The sequence below is a fragment of the Arvicanthis niloticus genome, chromosome 8, assembly GCF_011762505.2.
Source record: "Arvicanthis niloticus isolate mArvNil1 chromosome 8, mArvNil1.pat.X, whole genome shotgun sequence".
NCBI lineage: Eukaryota > Metazoa > Chordata > Mammalia > Rodentia > Muridae > Arvicanthis > Arvicanthis niloticus.
This window is the reverse complement of record NC_047665.1, coordinates 5,182,502-5,203,601: the sequence shown is the minus strand read 5'-3', so window position 1 is coordinate 5,203,601 and position 21,100 is coordinate 5,182,502. Positions and strand designations below refer to the sequence as shown.

Below are 21,100 nucleotides of genomic sequence, written 5' to 3'. Positions count from 1 at the left end.
AAGAATGTCACAGCTCCAGGATGCTCATTCACACAGCAGTGGGAGTTAGTGACTTCTGCTCCCTAATTCAGAAGCACTTGTCTCCTATGCAAAAATGCGTGTCAGGGACAAACTATAAATATCGGAAGTGTTTTCCCACAGTTTCTCCCAGTGCTGTTTTGTTAAAAGATTCATGATGTGGGGTGAACAAGCTCGCTCTCTCTCTCTCTCTCTCTCTCTCTCTCTCTCTCTCTCTCTCTCTCTCTCTCCTGCACTTAGAGGGCCCCAAAGTAGGAGATCTAGGGACAGTATGTTCAAGTCAAGGAACACACTGAGAGTAAATTTCTCCCCAGGTTCCACAGAAGAGTAGAATGTGAAGCCCACACTGTTTCAGTCATCAGAACCTGTTTCTTGTCCTAGAGCTAAAACTGCAGAACCACAGATTCTTTCCTGCCTTGAGAAACCAAGGAGAGCATGGTTTGGGCACAAGCATTGATAACCAGGGTATTAAGATTCATCCTTACAGCTCTTGGCATCTTCAGAGTAGTAGGGTTGATTGGTTATACCTTCAGAGGCTCCTGAGGGCTTTCCATAGCCACGCTGTTATCCTTCCTCATCCTAGGGAAGATGCCATTCTTGCAGGAGAGAGGAGACTAAAGCTGGTGGGGTAAGAAAGGAGTAGAGCATTCCTGCTGTCAGACTGTGGGCTCAGCCTCCTCCTCTGAGGGGGCAGCCTGGCCAGCAGAGGCCTCATGTCAGAATCATGCTGGTCCAAAGCGAGGACTGCCCACTAGAAAAGAAAGAATGTGCGTTTTGCTCTTCCTACCGCAAGGTTTCTTTGGGGGTAGTTTTAAAGATCATGGAATCTGCAAGGTAACATTGAAGGAAAAGACTGGTTTGAAGAGTATTTGAGGGGCTGGAGGCTGAAGGCTGGAGGGAGGCTGGCTCGGTAGGTAAAGCCACTTACTGCTCTTATGGAAGACCCAAGTTCAGTCCTCAGCACCTACAGTGTGGCTCACAACCGTCTGTGATGACAGCTTCAGGGGATCTGAGACTCTTTTTACCTCCACAGACACCATGGATGAGGTGCTCAGACAAACATGTAGCCAAATAGTAAGACACATAAAATAAATAAATCTTAGAAATGAAGGCATTAGAGAGACAAGGAGCTTAAAAGAAGGAAAGAGACATGTCTCTCTGTCGTCCCTCCCCCCCCCCCCCGCCATTGCTTTTCTCTTGGTGGCAGACCACACAATCACTGTTTCCGTGTTTCCTCTGTTTGCCTAGTTTATTTTCTTACCCTCTGACTATGTTTCTCCTGAGCTGTAGAGTCTTGCAGCTTAACAACAAGTCATAATAATCTATTCAGGCAGATTTCCAGACGCCCAATGATTTGCTTATGAGGTGTGGTTGACACTGGAAGTTAACGGGGCAGAGAGTGCTGGTGTGTATACCTGTAATTCTAGCGTTGGGAGACAGAGCTTGGGGGAGGGGTCACTGCAAGTCTGAGGCCAGCCCGGGTAAGACCCTGCCTCAAAAACAAAACTAAAGCAAAGCAAAACAACAACAACAACAACAACAACAGAACAAAGAAACAAAAACAACAGAAACCCAACGGGGAAGATGAAGTCAAAAGGAGAAGCGGTTGTATTTGATGCGGAATGGAGGCGTTGGTACGTGCTTTAGCTTGGCAGTGTCTAGAAATCAAGACAGTGATTTGTTCTTGGCCACTGGCTGGCCTCTCCCCTAAGCACCGTCTCCTGGAGGTAAAGGCACCTCCCGATTATTCTGGGGCTTTGCTGGAGTGCATGCTAGCCATGTGTCATACAGCTAAGCTCTTTTCTCTTTGTAAGTGTCAGGCCACTCTGGATCTACAACCTCTTCCCATAGCTCATGAAAGCAATCCCTCAAGTCAAGAACAAAGCAGACACACCCAGAGCACCTGAGGATTCTCCTTAGGGGACAGCACTCAGCCAGGAGATTGGTAAAGCTTGTCCCTGGTCTTCAGTTTCTCTTGGGACACCTGGCATCTGACCCCGTTGCCACTGGAGTGGCTGTGGAGGGTGAAAGAGCCGCTGTGTGTGCATGCGGAGCTCCAGCGGGAGGAAGAGAGCGCCTAGGCTCCCATCTTTTCATTTAGACCTTGAAGCTCATGTGCTGCTCAAACAGACTATCTTCTGCTCGGTGGGCTGGACCAGGGTGTGTTCAAAGAAACACACCACTGTGTTTTCCAACCCTACTGCAGGGGCTGGCTGGGCCGGATGGTCCTTCTCCATCCTTTGTTCATTCTCTGGCAGAATTTATCTCACAGTTATCTTGCCTCTCTTGTCCATAACATCAGTCCGACACTACATGTTGTACGTAAGAGTACATGAGCACTATTTAAATTTCAGTAAAATGAGCCAGTTAGAAAAAAGTCTTAAAAACGGTGGGACACCCAGGTTTGCCAGTGTACACCTTTAATTCTAGCCCTCAGGAGGCAGAGGCAGGTAGATCTCTGAGTTCAAGGCTAGCCTGACCTACCTAGCAAGTTGTAGGCTAGCCGGAGATAAACAGTGAAACTCTGTATCATAGGAGGAAAAAGTGGGATATTTTAAAAATGTGGCCATTGTCAGAAGTGTAAAGAGGAATTGTTATCTTACTTTCATATCTGGGCTTTGCTTCATAGACCTGAGTCCGTGTGCTTCACATGTCCAGCCCCAGCCTCCGGAGGAGGCTCTTCTGTGCTGTGGCATGGGACTCATTAGGTCTGGTTGCGTGTGCATGGGAGGGATGATAGTCACAGTGCTGACTGTTGCTGCTGTGTCATCTGTCTCTCTGCCCAGTCCGTCGTCCCATCCTGACCTGTATGACTGATGGCGGAGTCACAGAGCCAGTTCTCTTATATCTGGGAAAAGGAGGTCAGAAAAATCATATTCTTTGTCAGCAAGTTTGAATGTGGCCCCGACCTGATGTTTTGCGGTTGATCTTGATAGCAAAGACATGATGCACGGATCATGGGTCTGGAAAAGTGAATTGTCTTCTAGGTTGTGGTCTAACTGTTGATTTAGAGCCGACACGAAATCCTGCTGTGTTGAGTCAATATCATGTTCTAGGATCGTCCTAGGTGCTTTGTGTGAGGAGTGTTTGTCAGTATAACACTCATATCCCATCATGAGGTTTATCAAGCCTAGATACAGGTCACAGTCATGGTGACCAGTGAAACTTTGGGTCCAAATAAAAATGACTAAGAATTCTACCTTTTAAAATTGGAGTTTTACATGCAAAATCAAATGTTACTATAAACCAAATTCTCCCATTTGTGGGATCCATGAGGACTTGAGAACACACAAGGACAAAAACTTTACCAGCATTTTCAAAGCAAGCCCCATATCCAGGGAGAAACCTTGGTCCCAGGTAAACTGTATGGACTCCTCTGGGACTTCTCCAGCTTCGAAACTGAAAGTCCGTTATCTTAGGAATGTGTTTCATCCCTGGTTATCTGGAATGATCCATAACACCAGAACAAACTGAGCTTTTCATATATAAAGTTATGTACCAAGCTGATGGTATAACAACATCTCTTGCATCCTTTGACCTCTGAATGTAGGTTTGAAAGTAGAATTCTCAGAGTCTTGCACCCACACAGGAACAGAATGGTTTTGGTCCATCTGTTATGAGGCCATGACCTCTGAGCTGGCACTCTATTCTCCAGTGAGAGTCTGAACAGTCTGGTCCTTCTTCTTGTCTCACTCTGGAGTTTTAAATGGGAGTGTGCTCAGGGAGGTGGAGCCATGCTGAGTAGGGCAAGGATGGGCGGAGCTTAGAAGAGGGCTTGGGGCAGATTGGGAAGCCTCCAAGGGCACCTGAGGTGAATTCTGGAGGGCAGAGGCCCTGGCTGATCGAGACTGTGTGTTGGGGTCAGGGGAGGGGGGTGGGTCGGGTGAGAGCAGACAGCACAGGGTGTCAGATCTGAGACAGGGGGTAGCTGGGAAGCCAGAGGAGACCTGCTCCCATGGAGCTGTGTGTGACACTTTCCCTTAGTAGGGTTTCAAGGCCATCACCGTGGGGACATCTTTCCAAAGGGAGAAGGCTTGAGAGGAGTAGTAGATGTCTTACACGGGGCCTCAGGAGGAGCAACCCTTGGGCTTCTCAATGCTTCATTCACTAAGTTGTCCCCGGACTACAATGCAAGGCAGCCGCTTTACACTGTTTTGTAATTCTAAGGATAGATTTTTTTTTATATTATATTTCGGAACTATATTGGCAATGATAAAAGTCACCAAAATACAATTGAAATTTTCCTGGATGATTGCTTTTATGTGAGTTAACACAGCATGGTCATAGGTGACTTCGAGGGTTGGATGGTGTGCAGTTTCGGGTGGCCTTGTTTACATAGACTCCAGCTACGGTCAGGCAGCAGACCTGATTTAAAGCACATAGCGGTCCATTTAAGTTTGCTCTGTAGAACAGAAATTCTTTTACTGGAGTATCGTACAAGTCTAGTTGGACACTAGGGCCATTTTTACTTGCTTGCTCTCTTAGACTGACCTTGGTTGTTACTCGTTGAGGAAGTCAGAAGCTGGAAACTGGCTAAAGTCTGTTTTGGTGTCAGGGCTCAGATGTGAAGTGGTAACTGAATAAGCTTCACAGCTACAAGTTTTGCTGCTGATGGGCAGAGACTAGAAGCACAAGAAGGCACTGTGGGGTTACCTTCACGATCACTTACTTAACTGTTAGGACTGAGTGCATTTCCAAGCATGCTTGCCTGTTAACCCAGGTAGCTGAGCTCAGGGAACCGGAAGCAGACCTTTAATTCACCCAATCTTGTGGACACCAAATTTGAACATTTTAAATATGTTTTAATTTTTTTAAATTTTATAGAAATGCCTCACAGTGAGGTTTTTTTGACCAAGTTGATAATTGTACAGCCACACAAATAAGCTCTTATCTGTTTTATATTTACCTCTGGTAGGAAATTTCTCTCTGCCTCTTCTCATCCAGGGACTTCAGTGGGGAAGCACAACTCTGTTTCTGGGCTGTTAGAACAAAGAAGCCTTAGGACTCTTGTTTCTGGAGAGGAGGGCTGATAACATGGATAAATGGTTCTGGGATACATATCGCAACCCCAAAGTTCAGAGGATAACAAAAATGCTATGAAAATTACCATATTTGACATAAAAATATCCAAACTATGGTTAACATAGCCAGCTGTGCAGTGGAAACTGGACAAGGAGAAATCGCCAAAATGCATTGATTTTTTCCCCCCAAACAGATAAGTGATTTCTCACTATTTTGGGGGAGTAGACTTGAAGGAAGGAGAAAGAGACGGTGGCTTTCTATGTAGGGAAACCAGAATCCTAGCTCCTATGCACTGTCCTATGAGCTGCAGGCAGCCTACCTGGTTATAAAAGTCTCAGGGGATCCTTAACGTATTTCACTCGGTACAGCTAAGCAGCCGTTAACTCTGAAATGTGTACTTACATGTTTTTAATGTGTTTTGCTTTTCAGAGACAAACCCAAATTACCCTGAAGTCCTCTATGAAGGTAGCGATCATGTTTCTTCATTCTACATATTTTTTTTCAAAATGTTTGTGCATAATAAAATAAATCAGCTAAAAGAAACCTGTAAGCTGAGTTAAATACACATTTTCAAGTGCTACACGAGCCAAAATAACATCTCAAGTATCACCCGGTATTGATGGCTCTTTTCCCTTGATATTTACAGTGCCTGTAAATAGCACTTTCTCTCTGAGGCTCTCTTCTTGGAAGTAGTAAATCCATTCTGCTCTCAGAGACATTTTGTTTCCGTAATTGGGAACTAATTACCTGTTTAAGAGCCAGGATGACCGAGAGAGGGAGGTGGATCACCTTCAGCCCACGGCAGGAAACACATACGAATTTTTTTCTTGTATAATGCAAAAGGCTGTTCATGGGCAGGAGCATCCTTAAGGGAGGGCTTTATGTGGGGCAGCTTAGCTGGCCACTGGGCTATGTCATCAAGACAGACCCTCTGTCTCTGCTGTACGTACCCCCCTCACCCCCCCGCCGACCAGCTCTGCTGAGGCTGGTCTTCTTGGTGGTGTGAGCCGATGCTGTGGTGTAATTAACCCAGACCATGGTCTACCTAACCTCATACAGAGAAGCAGGATTGCTTAGCTCCGAGTTACTAGTCCCATCCCCAGAGGGGCAGGCCAGCTTTCCTGGGGGTGGAGGAGCTTAAGAACCTGAATAAAGTGATGTCCCTTTTGGAGCAGGAAAGAGGGAAACCCAAAGGCTACATTAATGATGGCTTAGCTGCCCAACCTTACTATTTGACTAAATGCCAAGGGTGCGTTGATGGACATAAAAACTCTGTAACAGATTTCCTAATTATCATCGTGATTACAGAGCTACCAAGTTTAGAGATGTGATGGGATTTGTTTCAAGATTGGGACTAAAACTCAAAATGATGATTAAAATTGGGTTGGTTAGAACACCATATTTTTTAAAGGTCTTTGCTATCTTTTCACCTACACAGACATGCTCTCTGAGGTTCCTGCCTGCTAGGGTCTGTAATGTGACCCTCACCATCAGTGACCAAAGGAGATCTCCATTGCACATGCTTTGTCTATAGACTACCCTATGCTTTTTATATGTGTATTTAACTCCAGCTAATTTTAACTGGGAATTATGCTGCCTTTACCTGTGTATACATGCTAATCCATTATTTCATCTAATTTGTGGTTTGGTTGGTTTTGTGCAGGTGATTCAAATGTGTGTGTGTGTGTGTGTGTGTGTGTGTGTGTGTGTGTGTGTGTATGTGTGTATGTGTGTATTTTATTCAACCTGCTGAGGCTTTAAGAAAAATGTGTTTCAGATTATACCACACAGCATGAAGTTTGAACAGTGATTTTTGCATTTTAAAATTATGTTTGGAATTTCTTTTCAGTAACTTCAAAACTTTAAAAATGTCATCTTCCCAGTGGCCCCAGATTCCACTGTGGGCCTTTTGGCTAAGATGTCACGGTTTTAAACTAGAGACATTTAAAGTGGTCTAAATTCTGAATGGCTACTTGGCTGTGCTACAAAGAAGAACCAGTAAATAAATGATGTCTGCTTATGTCTGAAATCAGTGAGTTTTAAGATATTCCAAACAAACATCGTTGAAATGCGAGTTCTGGCATTCAGAACACAACAACAAACACAGAAAATAAATGCGCTTTCTGTTACTTTTTCACTCGCATTCAAAGGAACACGCTGCTAATAAAAACGTGCGTGGTTTGAATGGCTTGCCCTGAAGCCAGCAGGATGATCCCACCGTGGGACTTCCTCGAGCTGGGGCTGAGCTGATGAAGATGAGGGGCACTGGTTCCCAGTTAGAGCCCAGACACAGGCCTTTATAAGCCACGTTGTCAGCAGCCAGCTTGCTAAGAATTTTCTGTGATATGTAGTATTAAGAATAAGTACTTTGAGTACCCATGAAAATCAGTTGATCATTTGCATTCTAATCCATGTAGACTAAAACCGATCTAGAACATGGTGACTGACATTGAGATTTGTGGCAAAAGAAAGCCACATCGGTACGACTAATTATTATATTGGCCTAGTCATTATGGAATATTGGCGTGTCTGAGCTCGTCTGAAAATTCCTCTGTGGACCCAAGTTTCCACTGATGCTCATATCAGGTTGAATCCTAAGCCCTTGACCTGTTCTCCAAAGAGATGCTCGTGCCCAGAAATCAGTGCTGCCTTACAGTCTGGCCTGTCATGTGGTGCTGAAGGACTTGTGGCCCCAGCCCTCCTGCTGAGATTCCTGTCCTTCAGAACTGGCAGCCAGATCTGCCCTCCAAAGGCCTTTCATATGGAAACATCCATGGCCCTTATTCTTGTTTGTTTTAAAGGTGGCATCAATAAAGTGGTATTTCGTTAAGAACAAGGGAGAAACCTTAAGCCAGTTTAGAGTGTCCAGCAAAACGGTGCCGAAGGCATGGAGGCCGAATGCATTGCTCAGTTTATGCAGTGCTGGCCTTACAGAAATTGACTGAGCAGCCAGGCACATCCCTCACACAGCCAGGCTGCCCCGACAGTGATTAGGACTCTCTGAGCCTGTTTTGCCTTGTTCTTGGTCTCATTGTAGCCCTGGGTATGTAGGTATTTCAGCAACCTATTGATGACTTCCTGTTCTTTTTCTTTCTCTTATCTCCAATTCAAGATTGGACCACGGCCACTGACATTGGAGATACTACAAACAAAAGTAATGAAATCCCCTCCACGGATGTTGCTGACCAAAGCAATCGGGAGCATCTCTCGGTGAGTGGGGGAAACGGGCACTTCCTGCGTGGGTTCTGACCACTGCGGAGGCTCATATGCCAGAGACATTGTCACCGCCTGCATAAGACAGTTGCTGTTCTGATGTGAGCAGGCCATCAGAGATCAGAGGGTCTACTAGGAAGGCTCAGAAACTGATGTAGAGACCACGCAACCTCTAATTTATGTGATTTTTCTGGTAGTGCAACACATATTTAATTTTTCTGATATTTTATTTATTTTTATTTTATGTCTGTGGGTGTTTTGTCTGAATATGTAGCTGTGCACCAGGTGTATGCAGTACCCAAGGCAGCCAGAAGAAAGTGTCATATTCTTAGATCCTAGGGAACTGGCATTAACAGAAGGTTGTTAGTAGCCATCTGAGTGTTGGGAACTGAACTCAGATGAACTTTCGCCAGCCTCAGTTTACTTTTTTTCTGTGTCTGTGTGAAATGTATAGCTACAAAAGCTAGGAAAAAGGCAGAGACCAGAAGGGAGTGTCAGATTTCCTGGTGCTAAGCTACCTGATGTGGATGCTCGGAACTGAATGAGGGTCTTCTGGAAGAGCAACAGGTGTTCTCCAGCATCGATGTCTCCCAGTCCCTTAGTGTACCAACTTCAACAGTTAGTGCCCTGTTAAATATCTGTCCTATACAACCAGATTACTGGGAAATCAGAAAACCAATTCTTAATATTCAGCAACCACATTTTCACATCTATCTCTTTTTTTTTTCTTAAAATAAAATTTGGGTGACTGCCAAACATAGAAATCTAGTTGTCTCTAGAGAATGTTGTGGGGAAGGAAAACCAGGCCTGTCTTTTTCAGCCGGGGACTCTGGGGGTGAACTGGTCTTTGGCATTGCCCGTGTGGGTGATCAACCTAGGCATGAAGAAATGAGAGGGGTATTGGGAATGTAAAGAAGACCTTGCGACTGGGAAACACGATGCAGGGGCTTCACTGGGAGGCTTAGGCTGCTGACGGAGGCCTTGAGATAGTCCCAGGTGATTAGCCTCATTCTATAGAGAATTGCTTTTGAAGGGTCTGCTGGTCCTAGGCTTCCATGGCGGGATGGGTCTGGTAACTGCTCTGCTCAAAGCCCAGCTTCATGTTGAATTTCCCTCTCGCACGGCATGTCCTGTGAGCTCTGATTCTGTATTACCCTGAATCCAGCCATCTCCCCTCCTTCGGCCACACCTGCGTGATCTGCTCCTGAATGATGAGTGTATACCTGTTTGGGCACACGCATGCCTAAGTGTCTGTGTTGAGGTGAGAGGACTGGTTTCTACTGTGGTACCCAAGCAACAGACACAGGTCAACAGGCTTGCATGAGGCAAGTGCTTTTACACACCGAGTCACTTCACTAGACCAGACACCACGGTTTTCAGTCAAAAGGACCCATGCTAAGACCTCTAGTAGATGCTTGAAATTTCAGGTAGTTTTGAAGCCTGGCTGGGATTCAGGGACCCTGCGGTTTTCCTCTACATACCTATAATAAGGTTGATTTATAAATTTGGCATGGCAAGAGATTAAAAACACCAATAAAGTATCAAATATAACAACATAGTATCAGTTTTTTCTTGCAGTCGCTATTAAGTAAATAAGAACTCTAAACATAATTTCTGTGAAGCCATGACAGTGTTTCTTATGAGTAAGAAGGCTACTAGTTAACCATCACACCAGTAATGCACATAACTTGGGTAGGCCAAGCAAGTTCAACGGAGACGGATTTGAATAGGTCAAGGTGATCTGCTGTCACTTTGAATACACAGCGGCTGAGTTTAGACCCAGGTTTTTCAGGGGTACTGGGAGAGCCAAAAAATAAGAAAACAGCTGAAGGGTCCGTTATCAGACCCTTGCACATCATGGCCATTGCCAGTGCCCTTAAGTCCTTTGTAATGGACTTATGGTTCTTATCTGACACCAGCCGTGAAACCCGCAGAGGGATTAGCCAGGAGGTCTTATTTTCCTGCCTTCATTGTGAATCATAAGCTCTGTTGTGAATAAATTACAGTTTTTGAATAACCGGATAGACTGGTTTGGATTCCAAGCTGCACGACCTTGGGATGCTTACTTATTTATTTTCCTGAGTGTTTAGTTTTGACCTCACCGTTGTTTACTACAGTAGCCAATGTTCCACGTTCACTGTCCACATGAACTCAACGAGTCTGTATAATCCGCAAGGCAGAGGACTGGTAAACATGTAAGTTTAGAAGCAGAGAGGCACATCTGAACTTCACACCGAGACAAGCCCTGTCTCTCTCTACTTTGCTGCGTCAGGGCATGCTACACTGCAGGAGCAAACATGCCCCCATCTTAGGGGCTAAACACCACAAAGATTTGTTTCAGGCTTCATTGGGTGTCTTTCTGGGAGTCTCTTCAGCTTTGTTCTGACCTTAGGACTTGCCTGACACACAGCTGCTCCTTGGAGCACTGGTGTTCCTCAGAGCAGGGAGAAAATGCTACTGAGAAGGGCAGAACAGGGCTCCTCAACTGTGGGACTGTTGGCTTTGGGGGTGAGGAACTCGGAGAGCTCTGTCCTGGCCATGCTAGATGGTTAGCATCACTCTTGGCTTTTATGCACCAAGTGCTCATAGGACCTCCCCTGATCCCACTGTCAGAATCTAGAGTTGCCCAATAGTCTTCCAATGGCTGCATCATGCCTTGCTGAGAACTATGGCCTTAGACTCAGATTGACAGATATTGTCTATCCTTCATCAACACTGGCCTTAACTAGTGTCGTAAATCCACCTAGTCACAGGCAAGGTGGGAAGTATTTTTCAAAGAAACAGAAGCCAGGATCAATTCAGTAAAGAGCACTGATCATTACCTTACAGCATTGGTTCTCAACCGCCCTAACGCTGCAACCCTATATACAGTTCTACATTCGATGGCCCCTGACCAAAATATTATTTTTGTTGCTACTTTGTAACTGTAATTTTGATATTGTCATGAATCAGAATGTAAGTCTCTGTTTTCTGATGGTCTTGGGCAACCCCTGTGAAAGTGTCACTCAACTCCCGAGGGGTTGAGACCCACAGATTGAGAACTGCTGCCTTAGAGGGAACCATATTACTGCTTCAAGGGTTAGTAACAGAGTGAATAACATAGAACTTTGTAAGCACTGTCAAAGGGCAGCATCTGTGTTTATGACTAAAGTTTTATTAGCACATGGCCCTTGTACACTTATTTTCAACTTACTCTGGCAGAGCTGAGTTCTTGCAACGGAGGCTGCGTGCGTGGCAGAGTCTGGTAGTTCTGTCTGGTAGATTATAATCAGAGTTTGCCAATTCCCTGAACCTTGCTGGGCTGATTGTTTTGATAATTTAATGAAAACCAGAGTCACCTGGAAACAGAGACCCTAAACTGAAGGATTGCCTCCATCAGAGTGTCCCTGGAGGCATGTCTGTAGGCATTTTCTTAATTGATGATTGTTCTGGATGAATTAATAATTGTTGTGGGTGAAGCCACATTGGTGGGTGGTTCTAGGATGTCCAGGGAAGCCATGGAAATGAATAAGCCATGGGAGCAAAGCAGTAAACCATTCCTCCACACTCTCTGCTTCAGTCTCTGCCTCCCAGTTCCTGCCTCAGACTCCTGGTAAACTATAAGATGAAATAAACCCTTTCTTCCTGGGTTGGTTTTAGTCTTGGTGTTTATTACAGCAACAGGAAGCCAACTAGGATACTCAGGCCGAGCAAAACCTAAAGGCACCACACAGTGTGTTACATTGTTATGTCTCTCTTTCTATAATGTCACAATGTCCTTCAAGGAGTAAGATGCTCACAATGTACCCAGAGGAGCAGTGGTGGCAAGGAATACTAAGTCTCATTGTCTTCTTTTGGGGATTGTGACAGAATTCACATAGCTACTCTTTCTACTTGCATAACCCATGACTTGTAATTCCATTTTTTTTTAAAGTGCTGCCCCTTTCTGGCCAGTGTCAGGGATGTCTATCTTTAGTTGTGTTCAGTTGTACTCAGAACACCTCCCTGCTTCCTGCACGCCCTGGATTCTGCAAGCCGTGACACTAGCTTGAAAAGGTCATTCACCATGAACAACATTCACCATGAACAAGCATGCATAGAAGTAATGATAAGTGATAAAAGATAAAATTGTATTTTTCACTACCATCAAAACATTAATATTTGTCCATTCATTCCCTTCCTTCTTCTTCCCTTCCTGTTTGCTCCTGTGTCTCTACAAAGGTGGACAGATAGGCAGATGTAGCCATAGATATGATTAGTTCTGTGAGATCAGTGAGACATCTGTTTATAAGTTTAACATGCTTCCTCCTCTGTAAAGTTGGCACCTAATAGGACTTACCTGTTTCACTGCAGGGTTGTTGAGGTTAAAGTGTCCCTCTGTGTCTACAGGGGTATGAGAGTGAATAGCAAGTGCTCAGGAAATGTTACCTGCCACAGTCTTCACTGTCATCGTAGTGCAGGGAATGGCTTTGCAAGGTTGTCATGGTCTGCCTCTCTCTCTCTCCCCAGGTCTATGCGGTGGTGGTGATTGCGTCTGTGGTAGGATTTTGCCTGCTGGTGATGCTGCTTCTGCTCAAGTTGGCGAGACATTCCAAGTTTGGCATGAAAGGTAAGCAGAAGTCTGCTTATTTTGCTTCTTGAGTGGACTCATTTTTGGCTCATGACTAATGCTAATTATCACTGAGAGAGGAAGTGGCTGGATTTATGATGACTGGGTTTTAAGGCTGAAAAATAGCAGCAAGGATATGATACTACAAATCAAGACAGAATAAACCCACGATTACTCAACCTTGCCCACTTCCGCGTGAGCGCAGTTGTCCCAGGAGGCATGGACTGGTTTCTCGAGTGTGGACTAGCTCAGCAGGGTAGGCATGGAACAGCGCTTGAGTAATGCCTGCTGTGGTCATGGCAGGCAAGGTACAGGGGTGAGGAGATGCTATGGCCGTAGACACACGTGCTCCTTTTTGTTGTACACTGAGATTCCAAGTCTCCCATCACCTGCTTTCTTTCGCTACTGCTCTTCTGTATTCTTAGTTTTTGAAAATTAAATAACAAACAGAAGTAGAACAGAAAAGCCGCCGTAGTTCGCCGAGGCTGTGCATGCGGATGGGTTTTTATTTAAGTATCTCAGGTCTGAGAGGTAGAGACTGCATTGTCTCAAACAGATAACTGATACTTTTTTGAGGCTAATAAATTGTATTTGGGGCCAGGGATGAGGAGACACTCAAATGCTTTTATATAAAAACGAAGAGTTCCGGGGACTCCGAAGCATTTGCTGTGACATTTAAGCCGATTTATCAGCTGTTATGAGAGCGTTGCATTTTGTGTGGTCTCTGGCAGCTTCATACTGTAAATGCCTAAAGGGGGAAACTCTAAGAAGGCTCGGCAGTGACCTGTGTGGAGGATCAGGTCTGTGGGTGTCTTTACTTAAGCAATAATACCTTCATGGGCCCTGGATAGATGCTCTTCTCTGATGTTTCCTCCCCTCTTCCTTTTGGTGACCGTGATAGGGATTCTCAGTTGTCATCAATTCAGATGTGGCACATAGAACTCTTCCAGTCTTGACTGCCTCAGAGCCTGTGCGTCTTCCTTAGGAGAAAAACTCCTTCGCTCTAATAAGACTTGGAATGTATGGAGTGACAGGAGTCATTGTAAAAATGGCTTCTCTAACCGAGTGTCAGAGACTCGCAGGGAAACAAGATTTCAGGGTTCCCCCCAGAGTTCTCACGTAGTTGGGTCTGTGTGGATTGGGAAATTGGCATCTGAACAGTGTTCAGGGGTGGCCTGTGCCACTGCTGCCCAAGCTCTGAGAGTCACTAATCCTTTGTCATGAGTACAGGCTGCCGCATCTTTCTTCTACCATGATGTTGTGGGTTGTCATGCAAACTGAACCTAGCCATTTCTCTCCAAGCCACCAGGTTGGGCTAACTGTCTGCTCACATGTGCTGGGTACCTACCATAGGCCTCTGCAGGTCTCACCCTCACCAGGTGCTTTGTTTCCTTGGGGACATTTTGAGCATGAGTTCCCAAGCACAGCTTGCACTGGAGAGCATCAGGCTTTTGAAGCTGAATCTCCTTTCTTGAAGGGTTTATCTTGAGGCTTCTTATCTGTGGATTCCTCTGAGAAAGGTTATGTTTAGGCCCTTCTGGGAGTCCATTGGAAGTGTTGGGAATCCTGGGAGCATAGTCTAGGAAGTCTTGAGGCATGATACATGGACAGAGGAAGTGCCTACAAATGGCAACCTCTTCTTCCTGTTGTGCAATGGAAGGGAAACAAAAGTAGACGTTTGTTTCCAAGGCTGTCTTCCATACAGAACCCCCAAAGCTGGAGCAAACAGTATTTTAAATGGATAACAGTCAATAACCACCTAACACCCGCGTTTACATCCTTCATGAACTGGGAGGAAGAACTTCCTTCTTTCTTGAGCATGGCCACCAGTGACTTCTTCCAGACAGTGACTGCTATGGTGTGTTTTCTGTCTTAGTCTTAAACATAAATAAAAAGTACATTTGTGATGCTGTCTCGGAGACTTGTGCTTCTGTTTGGAGCAGATGGGTTTTGTTTTATTTCTGTTTCCAGCTGCATGTCAGTCTGTGGTGTGGGCCGCACAGATCGACCCCGACCACTAGGATATCACTTAACAAGTCAGATGTTGAGTCCACCATCATCTTTGGGGATCTAGAAATTAAGACGGGGCTCATGGGTCAAGCACAAACAAAACAGAACTAAAGGGGGTGTTGAAAAATTAATGTGAGTTAATGTACTTCCAATGCCATCAGAGTGAAGGTCATGCTCATAACATGTCCTTAAATGGGAAGACTGCAAGCATCATACTCCTGAAGTGGTCAGATGGTGTGCTGGTCAGAGTTTCTCAGGAGCGAGAGAAGAAACTGTGTAGTCTTTGCCAGAGATCAGGACCGCAGACGGCTGCCAGCTCACCTTTAGGCATTCAGGGCACTGAGCCCACCCCAGCTGCATTCCTTTTCCATGGCTGTCAAGAAATAACAAGTACCTGAAGCTATGGGCTGTATATAAACACAAGGTCTGTTCGGTGCGTGGTTCAGAAGTCCAGAAATCCAAACAGGAGACGCCTCTCCCGAGGCGAAGCCTCTCCTTGTCCTTCGTCAAGCCCAGCGGAAGGTGGAACAGGGAGAGAATCAAACCACTGGGTTAGTTAAGAAGCCCAAGGGCAGGGCAGATCAGGCTAGCTCTTTTATTGCTTCTTTCATGAACTCACTCTACAAAGCCCACGTTAATCCCTTCCAGGGGCAGCAGCTCACTGTCCTAGCCACCGATCACTTGACTTACATGTTCTAAGACACCTTTCAATGCCACCACACTGGCTACTGCTCTTTTAATGTATGAACTCAGAGGGGAACCTGCCTTATCTTACATGTCAACCATTTCAATTTGTGGTACAATCGTTCAAATTGTGAAGTAACGGTTTAATGCTGTTGATTTGAAGAGCTTTGAAGTGTGCGTCTTCATTCAGACCTGAAGCTGGCAGAGGGGTCAGCTAGTGGCTCATATTTTGCTGTTAAGCTAGAATTTATATTTCACTCTTGCTTGTTTACTGTAGTTTAAGCATCTCGTTACTCATGTGTGATAGGCTATTGGATCTGTGACAGTAGCAATGTCAAATGGGAGGGTTGTTTTCCTCTCCATTTTCTCCTGTTTATTTCTGTCCAGTTACTTTTTGTTGTTGTTGTTAAATGGCTAGTTATTATTAGCATACGATTTCCAAAAAAGTTACTCTATCAGTGTTTGGCCATGCACATTGGGTTATTCCTATGCATAATTAATACAAATATACAAAACCCATTGTGCGTCTACTTGCATCTGTTATCATACTGATGTTTCTGTAGTTACAATTTGATTCATTTTCATCTAAGGCTGCCTCCACTTTATTTTGATTAGTTTTCAATGATACAGCTCTCAAAGAATTTTCAACGTGGCTTGTTGCTAAGGAAGAATGGCTTGTTGCTAAGGAAGAGCAACAGACCGCAAATGTGCAGCAAGTATAAGCTCTCGTGTTCCGACCAACTGAGTCTTACTTGGCTCTCCCAGTGGATTCTTGGCCTCTCTGCTCCAGGTTGTAGAAATACACATAATGGGAGTAGAAGAACCCATGGCATCTGGGTTGCTGGTTCTTCAGAGGGTGTTCTATGCTGGGATCCCTGCCACAGGCAGGGCTGGGGAAAAAAAATCACGAGAAACCAGCAGGCTTGGCACTCACCATGTAGAAGAGGAGTATGCTCTGTGATCAGTGCGCTGTTTGCACTTCCTGACAGAAATGCACTTCTGACAGAAATGGTGTTTCTCCCTCAGGATGGATGCATCCCTTGGACTCCAGGTTGAAGTATCTTAGTGGTCCTAAGAGACAGTAGAAGGCATGAGAAAAAGGCAGTTTTCTCTTACAGCCCCAGTGGCCCAGAGGTTTCATTTTAAAATGTTCATAAGCACAGTAGGGCTAAAGCTGATGCCACTGACAGTCTCCGCCTTCTGTGAGCTCAGAACAGGCCAGAAGGTCGAAGAGTCCGAGTTCAACACATATTTGGACCAACTTTTAAAAGAGGAAACCATGTGAGTGAAGCCAGAGACAGGGTCAATAGAAACATCTGAAAAGACAAACTTTTTCCGCGTGCGTCTTTCACTTTGGGGAAAAAACCCACAGTGTATTAAAATTAGAACATGAACAAAAGTTTGTTTTCCAGACTTCCATGCGGCTTAGGAATATGTAATTCAAAAATAGAAATTCTCCATCACTCTTTCTCACTCTGCCATCCCCACTCCTAGATATAACTCCCTCTATCTTGCAGGATGCATGCATTATGCAAATGATCAAATCCGTAGCTTTACTTCTGTGTAGATAACCAGAACAGAGCTCCTTCTTTTATTCCACAGGGAAGCCATAACGCCAGTTTTGTTCCGAGTATTTCCTGAGGTCACAGTTGACTTTGTAGCCCTTTCTGACAGCACTTGGGCCATTGCTGTGTAGGACTTCCCTGCCTTTAGGCTGCTCAAGTCTGATACCTACCTCTGTCCCTTTCAAGTTCTATGGCTTTGAGCAAGTCTCATTTTCTCTTGCTTTGTTTTGGTAGTGGCACAGGCATGGGTAGCTGTGCTCTCCTGCTGTGAAGAGACTGGTGGCCAAGGGAACTCTCACAAAGGAAAACATTTAACCAGGGCTGGCTTTTAGTTTCAGAGGTTCTGTCCAATATTAAGCATGGCAGCAAGCAGGCAGACATGGTGCTGTAGAAGTACCCAAAAGTTCCTGATTCACAGGATGGGGTGCAGAGAGCTTTTGAAACCTCAAAGCCCACCCTCAATGGCATAATTCCTTCATCAAGGCCACACCTACTAAGCTTTCTCAAGTGGTACCACACCCTGATGACTAAGCTACCATGAAGCCTTTTATTGCTCTAATGAAATACCCAAGATGGCCAACTTATAAAAGGATGAGGTTCACTGTGGTTCACAGAGTTGGATTTGAATATAAGAGTTTTGCCTTCGATATCCCTCAACAAAGACTTACGCAGACAAGTCACCTGAGAGACATAACTCCTTTATGTGAGACACAAGCATTCCCAGCTTTTAGTAATTGCTATGTTTTCTTATCATTGCTAATGTGCTGTGGGTTTATTTAACACTTTTGGACACTTAAAGTTTAATTAAAACTTCAGAAAATTAATTTGTAAATATACATAGAGATAGATGAAAATGGGTGGTTGCGACAAGAAAGTACTCAGCTCAAATGTGAGCAGCCACCCTGTTAAGCTCTTCACTGACAGGGTCTTCCAGCAACAATACATAAAGGCTTTCTTTCATTGTTTTTGGCCACAGTGAAAATTGTCGGTCAGAATTCTGTATATTTATTAATTTAGATTAAGTTGATTATTTAGTTAATAATGTTACAAATCTTTATCATAGGAAAAATAAAAAGAAATGATACACTTATTATTGGTATGTATGTTTATAGTACTTTTATGTATTAATTTTTATTGGTTATATGTATTAGTCATGCTTTTCCTACTCTTTCGCATTTAAACAATTGTTTTTAAAATTTTGTTAGATTGCTTGATATAGAGTCTCACTTTGTAGTCCAGGCTAGCCTCTAACTTTCAGCAAACCCGGACTTAGTCTCCCAAGTGTTGCGATTACATGTGTGGTCACTACATCAGTGTGTTTTAACTTTCCAATAATATTATTGGTAAACAAAAATATTTGCCTTTTGATAGAGACAGACCTTTGATCCTTTCCACCTGAACCACGCGGCTCCAGAAGGCCTCTCCCTGCTCCAAGCCATGAATGTATTTCACATCTTTGCACTTCTACTCTGTCTGCTTTTAAGCTCCGCTGCTTTAGGCTCTGTGCAGCTCCCTTTCTCTCTTTTAATTTTGTGTGAAATACTCTTGTCTTATTCCGAGATCCACAGAAAAAAGACATGTGAGAAAATTGTGGTGTGACATTTTTGGAATATTATTTTAACTTTATGGAATCAGAAAGTCACTGACAAAACAAAAAGACATTTTTGAAGAACTCAGTGATGAACTTGCTGCGGGAATGAGCAGGGCTTTGTTAGTTCTTCACAGGAGAGCAACAGGAAACCTCACAAGAGGGATCAGAGAAAACGGATTTACAGGAAAACATTTAACTCTCTTCCCCACAACCTCAAACTGAGCTCATCGTATACCTCAGGAATATTTTAAAGGAAAATATAAGTTGACAATATTCACCAATCCTTGATAATTTCAGGACAAGAAAAAACAGTTGAAAGAGTTGACTAGCAGTTAAAATATATTTCTGGAGAAGCAACTGGCCTCTTCCTGTTGTTTAGAGCTGTGTGTCTATCTCAGGCTCACGAGCTGACTTATTTTCCAAATCTCTTCAGACTTTTCAAAAAAAAATTTACTTTTTATTTTTGTGTATAAATGGTTGCCTTCATATATATACCTTTCCCGCCGCATGTGTGCAGAGTCTGTGAAGGCCTGACGAGAGCCTTGGGTCCCACGATGCTCAGTTACAGATGGTTCTGAGCTGCCATGTGGGGGCTGGGTTCTCCTCACGAGTAGCCAGTGTGCTCTTCTCCACCGAACCGTCTCTCCAGCTGTCTTTCTTACTTCTATGCCAACATTGTGTGCATCTATATGAGAGCACAGGAGGCTTACTCTGTGCATAACATTGTCCAGGCATGTGAAACTTGAAGGAATTGGTGCTGTTCATGTAGGAATCAGAACAATCAGTCTTTCTCCCATTAGCTGTGTAAGAGAAATTATTTTTTTATTTAAATTTTAAATTTAATTTAGTTATAAATACTCATGGAGTATAGTGACATTTAAATACACAAATACAACTGTTCATAGTTTCTTAATTAGAAGTGGCGGGGGGGGGGTGTCCTGAACCCCTTCCCACTCCGTGCTAGAATGTTGACCAATGGGCACGCTAGAATGGCTTGCTCAATAGACACTTGATGGCCTGTGTGGGGAGGAAAACTCGATTTTCTCTAAGCATACATCTCCAGTTGAGGTCACCTGTTCCATTGGTGGATATCCAGAGACAACACAAACTGGAGTCAGTGGGTTATTAAACTTATAAAAGAAAGAGAAAGTAGAGGGGGAGAGGCCTGGGACGCAGATCTTGCAGGAGCAAGGGGGGAGGAGTTCGGTGTCAATATGTCCAAAATATGTTTTATGAAGTTCTCAAAGAATTAGAAATACTAATAAGAATCCATGAGTATAACGTACTGTGATTGGATCAATTAGCCAGCCCATGTGTCACCTCTGCACTTAGTCCTCTGTGCTTGGCCTTTTAGAGCCACAGTTAGATGACTGCACTACCAGGCAGCAGGAGCCACTCCTCCTAAGCAGTCACAGTGTGCACTCCCCTCTGTTCGTCTTCTCTCTATCCTTCCTTCCCCTCCTCTCTCTGGCTCTGGTACCCACACTTCTCAACCAGTAAGTCCTAGCAGTAGAGAGCATGTGGCGTTTGTCTATCCAGGGCCGCCATCTTGAACTCAGTATAACTTTCTTCAGGCTCATCTATGTCTTCAGGAAAGGAAACCTCAGCTCTAACTGAATTGCCCGCCTTGCCTGAGCCATTCAGTGAGCCTGTTGGACTCTAGGGGAAAGGCTCTGTTTACTTGTAACATAGAAAGCTCAAGTGATGTTACTTAGTAACTCCCCACAGGACTACTTTCATTCTTTCATTCAAGAGTAGATGATTCCTTTAGAAAAAAAATGATACACTTAAAAGTCAAGGACAGTTCTCACTAGCTTTTTTTTTTTTTTTTTTTTTTTTTTTTTCCCAGTGCTTCTTCACACAGGAAATCTGGAAGTCTTCTCTTCCTGTGTCACTTTGATCTTTTACTGTTTATCCTGGTGTTCTGCCCTGATCTTCCCTGTTTGCTAATCTTCCTTTGCCCCCTCCTCTCGTTCCTGTATGTCACTTCTGTGGACAGGCTTCTGAGAACTTGTGAAGAAGAAAGATAGTAACTTGGCTTAAATTCTAACATATGCTTCAACTTTATCTTTATTTTGGGCATGGATGCTGAATGACTGGGGGATTAAATTTAACTGTGAGTCAGCACAACTGTCCTGTGGCACTTGGGAAACCAGCCTGGTTAAATAGTGTGTGTGTCTCTTTTGAATTTGTAAGTTGTTACCTCGTAAGCCTTGACTTCTAGTGACTAGGAGCCATATACTAGAGCTGGGAGTCAGATAGCCTTGACTCGGCATCTGCATTTCCCACTTGCAGCCATCGGTGTAGGTAATGTTTTTGTCTCTGGATTTTATTTCTACTTGGAGAGAGCCCATTATGTGGATCATCATAAAAACAAAATCAATTCTTAGTTTTTGAACTCAGCTCTTA

At 44.2% G+C, this 21,100-nt stretch overlaps 1 protein-coding gene across 6 annotated transcripts in view; it reads left to right on the top strand.

The window, feature by feature from the left end:
- Ntrk2 (neurotrophic receptor tyrosine kinase 2) overlaps positions 1 to 21,100 on the top strand; it is a 306,311-nt gene that overhangs the window by 64,646 nt on the left and 220,565 nt on the right. For 5 of the 6 annotated variants that reach the window (XM_034509751.1, XM_034509753.2, XM_076938901.1 and 2 more), the window contains exons 10-12: positions 5,470 to 5,505; positions 8,153 to 8,250; positions 12,742 to 12,841. In XM_034509751.1, the coding sequence (XP_034365642.1) occupies positions 5,470 to 5,505; positions 8,153 to 8,250; positions 12,742 to 12,841 (234 nt within the window). The remainder of the gene's footprint in view (positions 1 to 5,469; positions 5,506 to 8,152; positions 8,251 to 12,741; positions 12,842 to 21,100) is intronic. The other variant, XM_076938898.1, reaches the window with a different exon arrangement.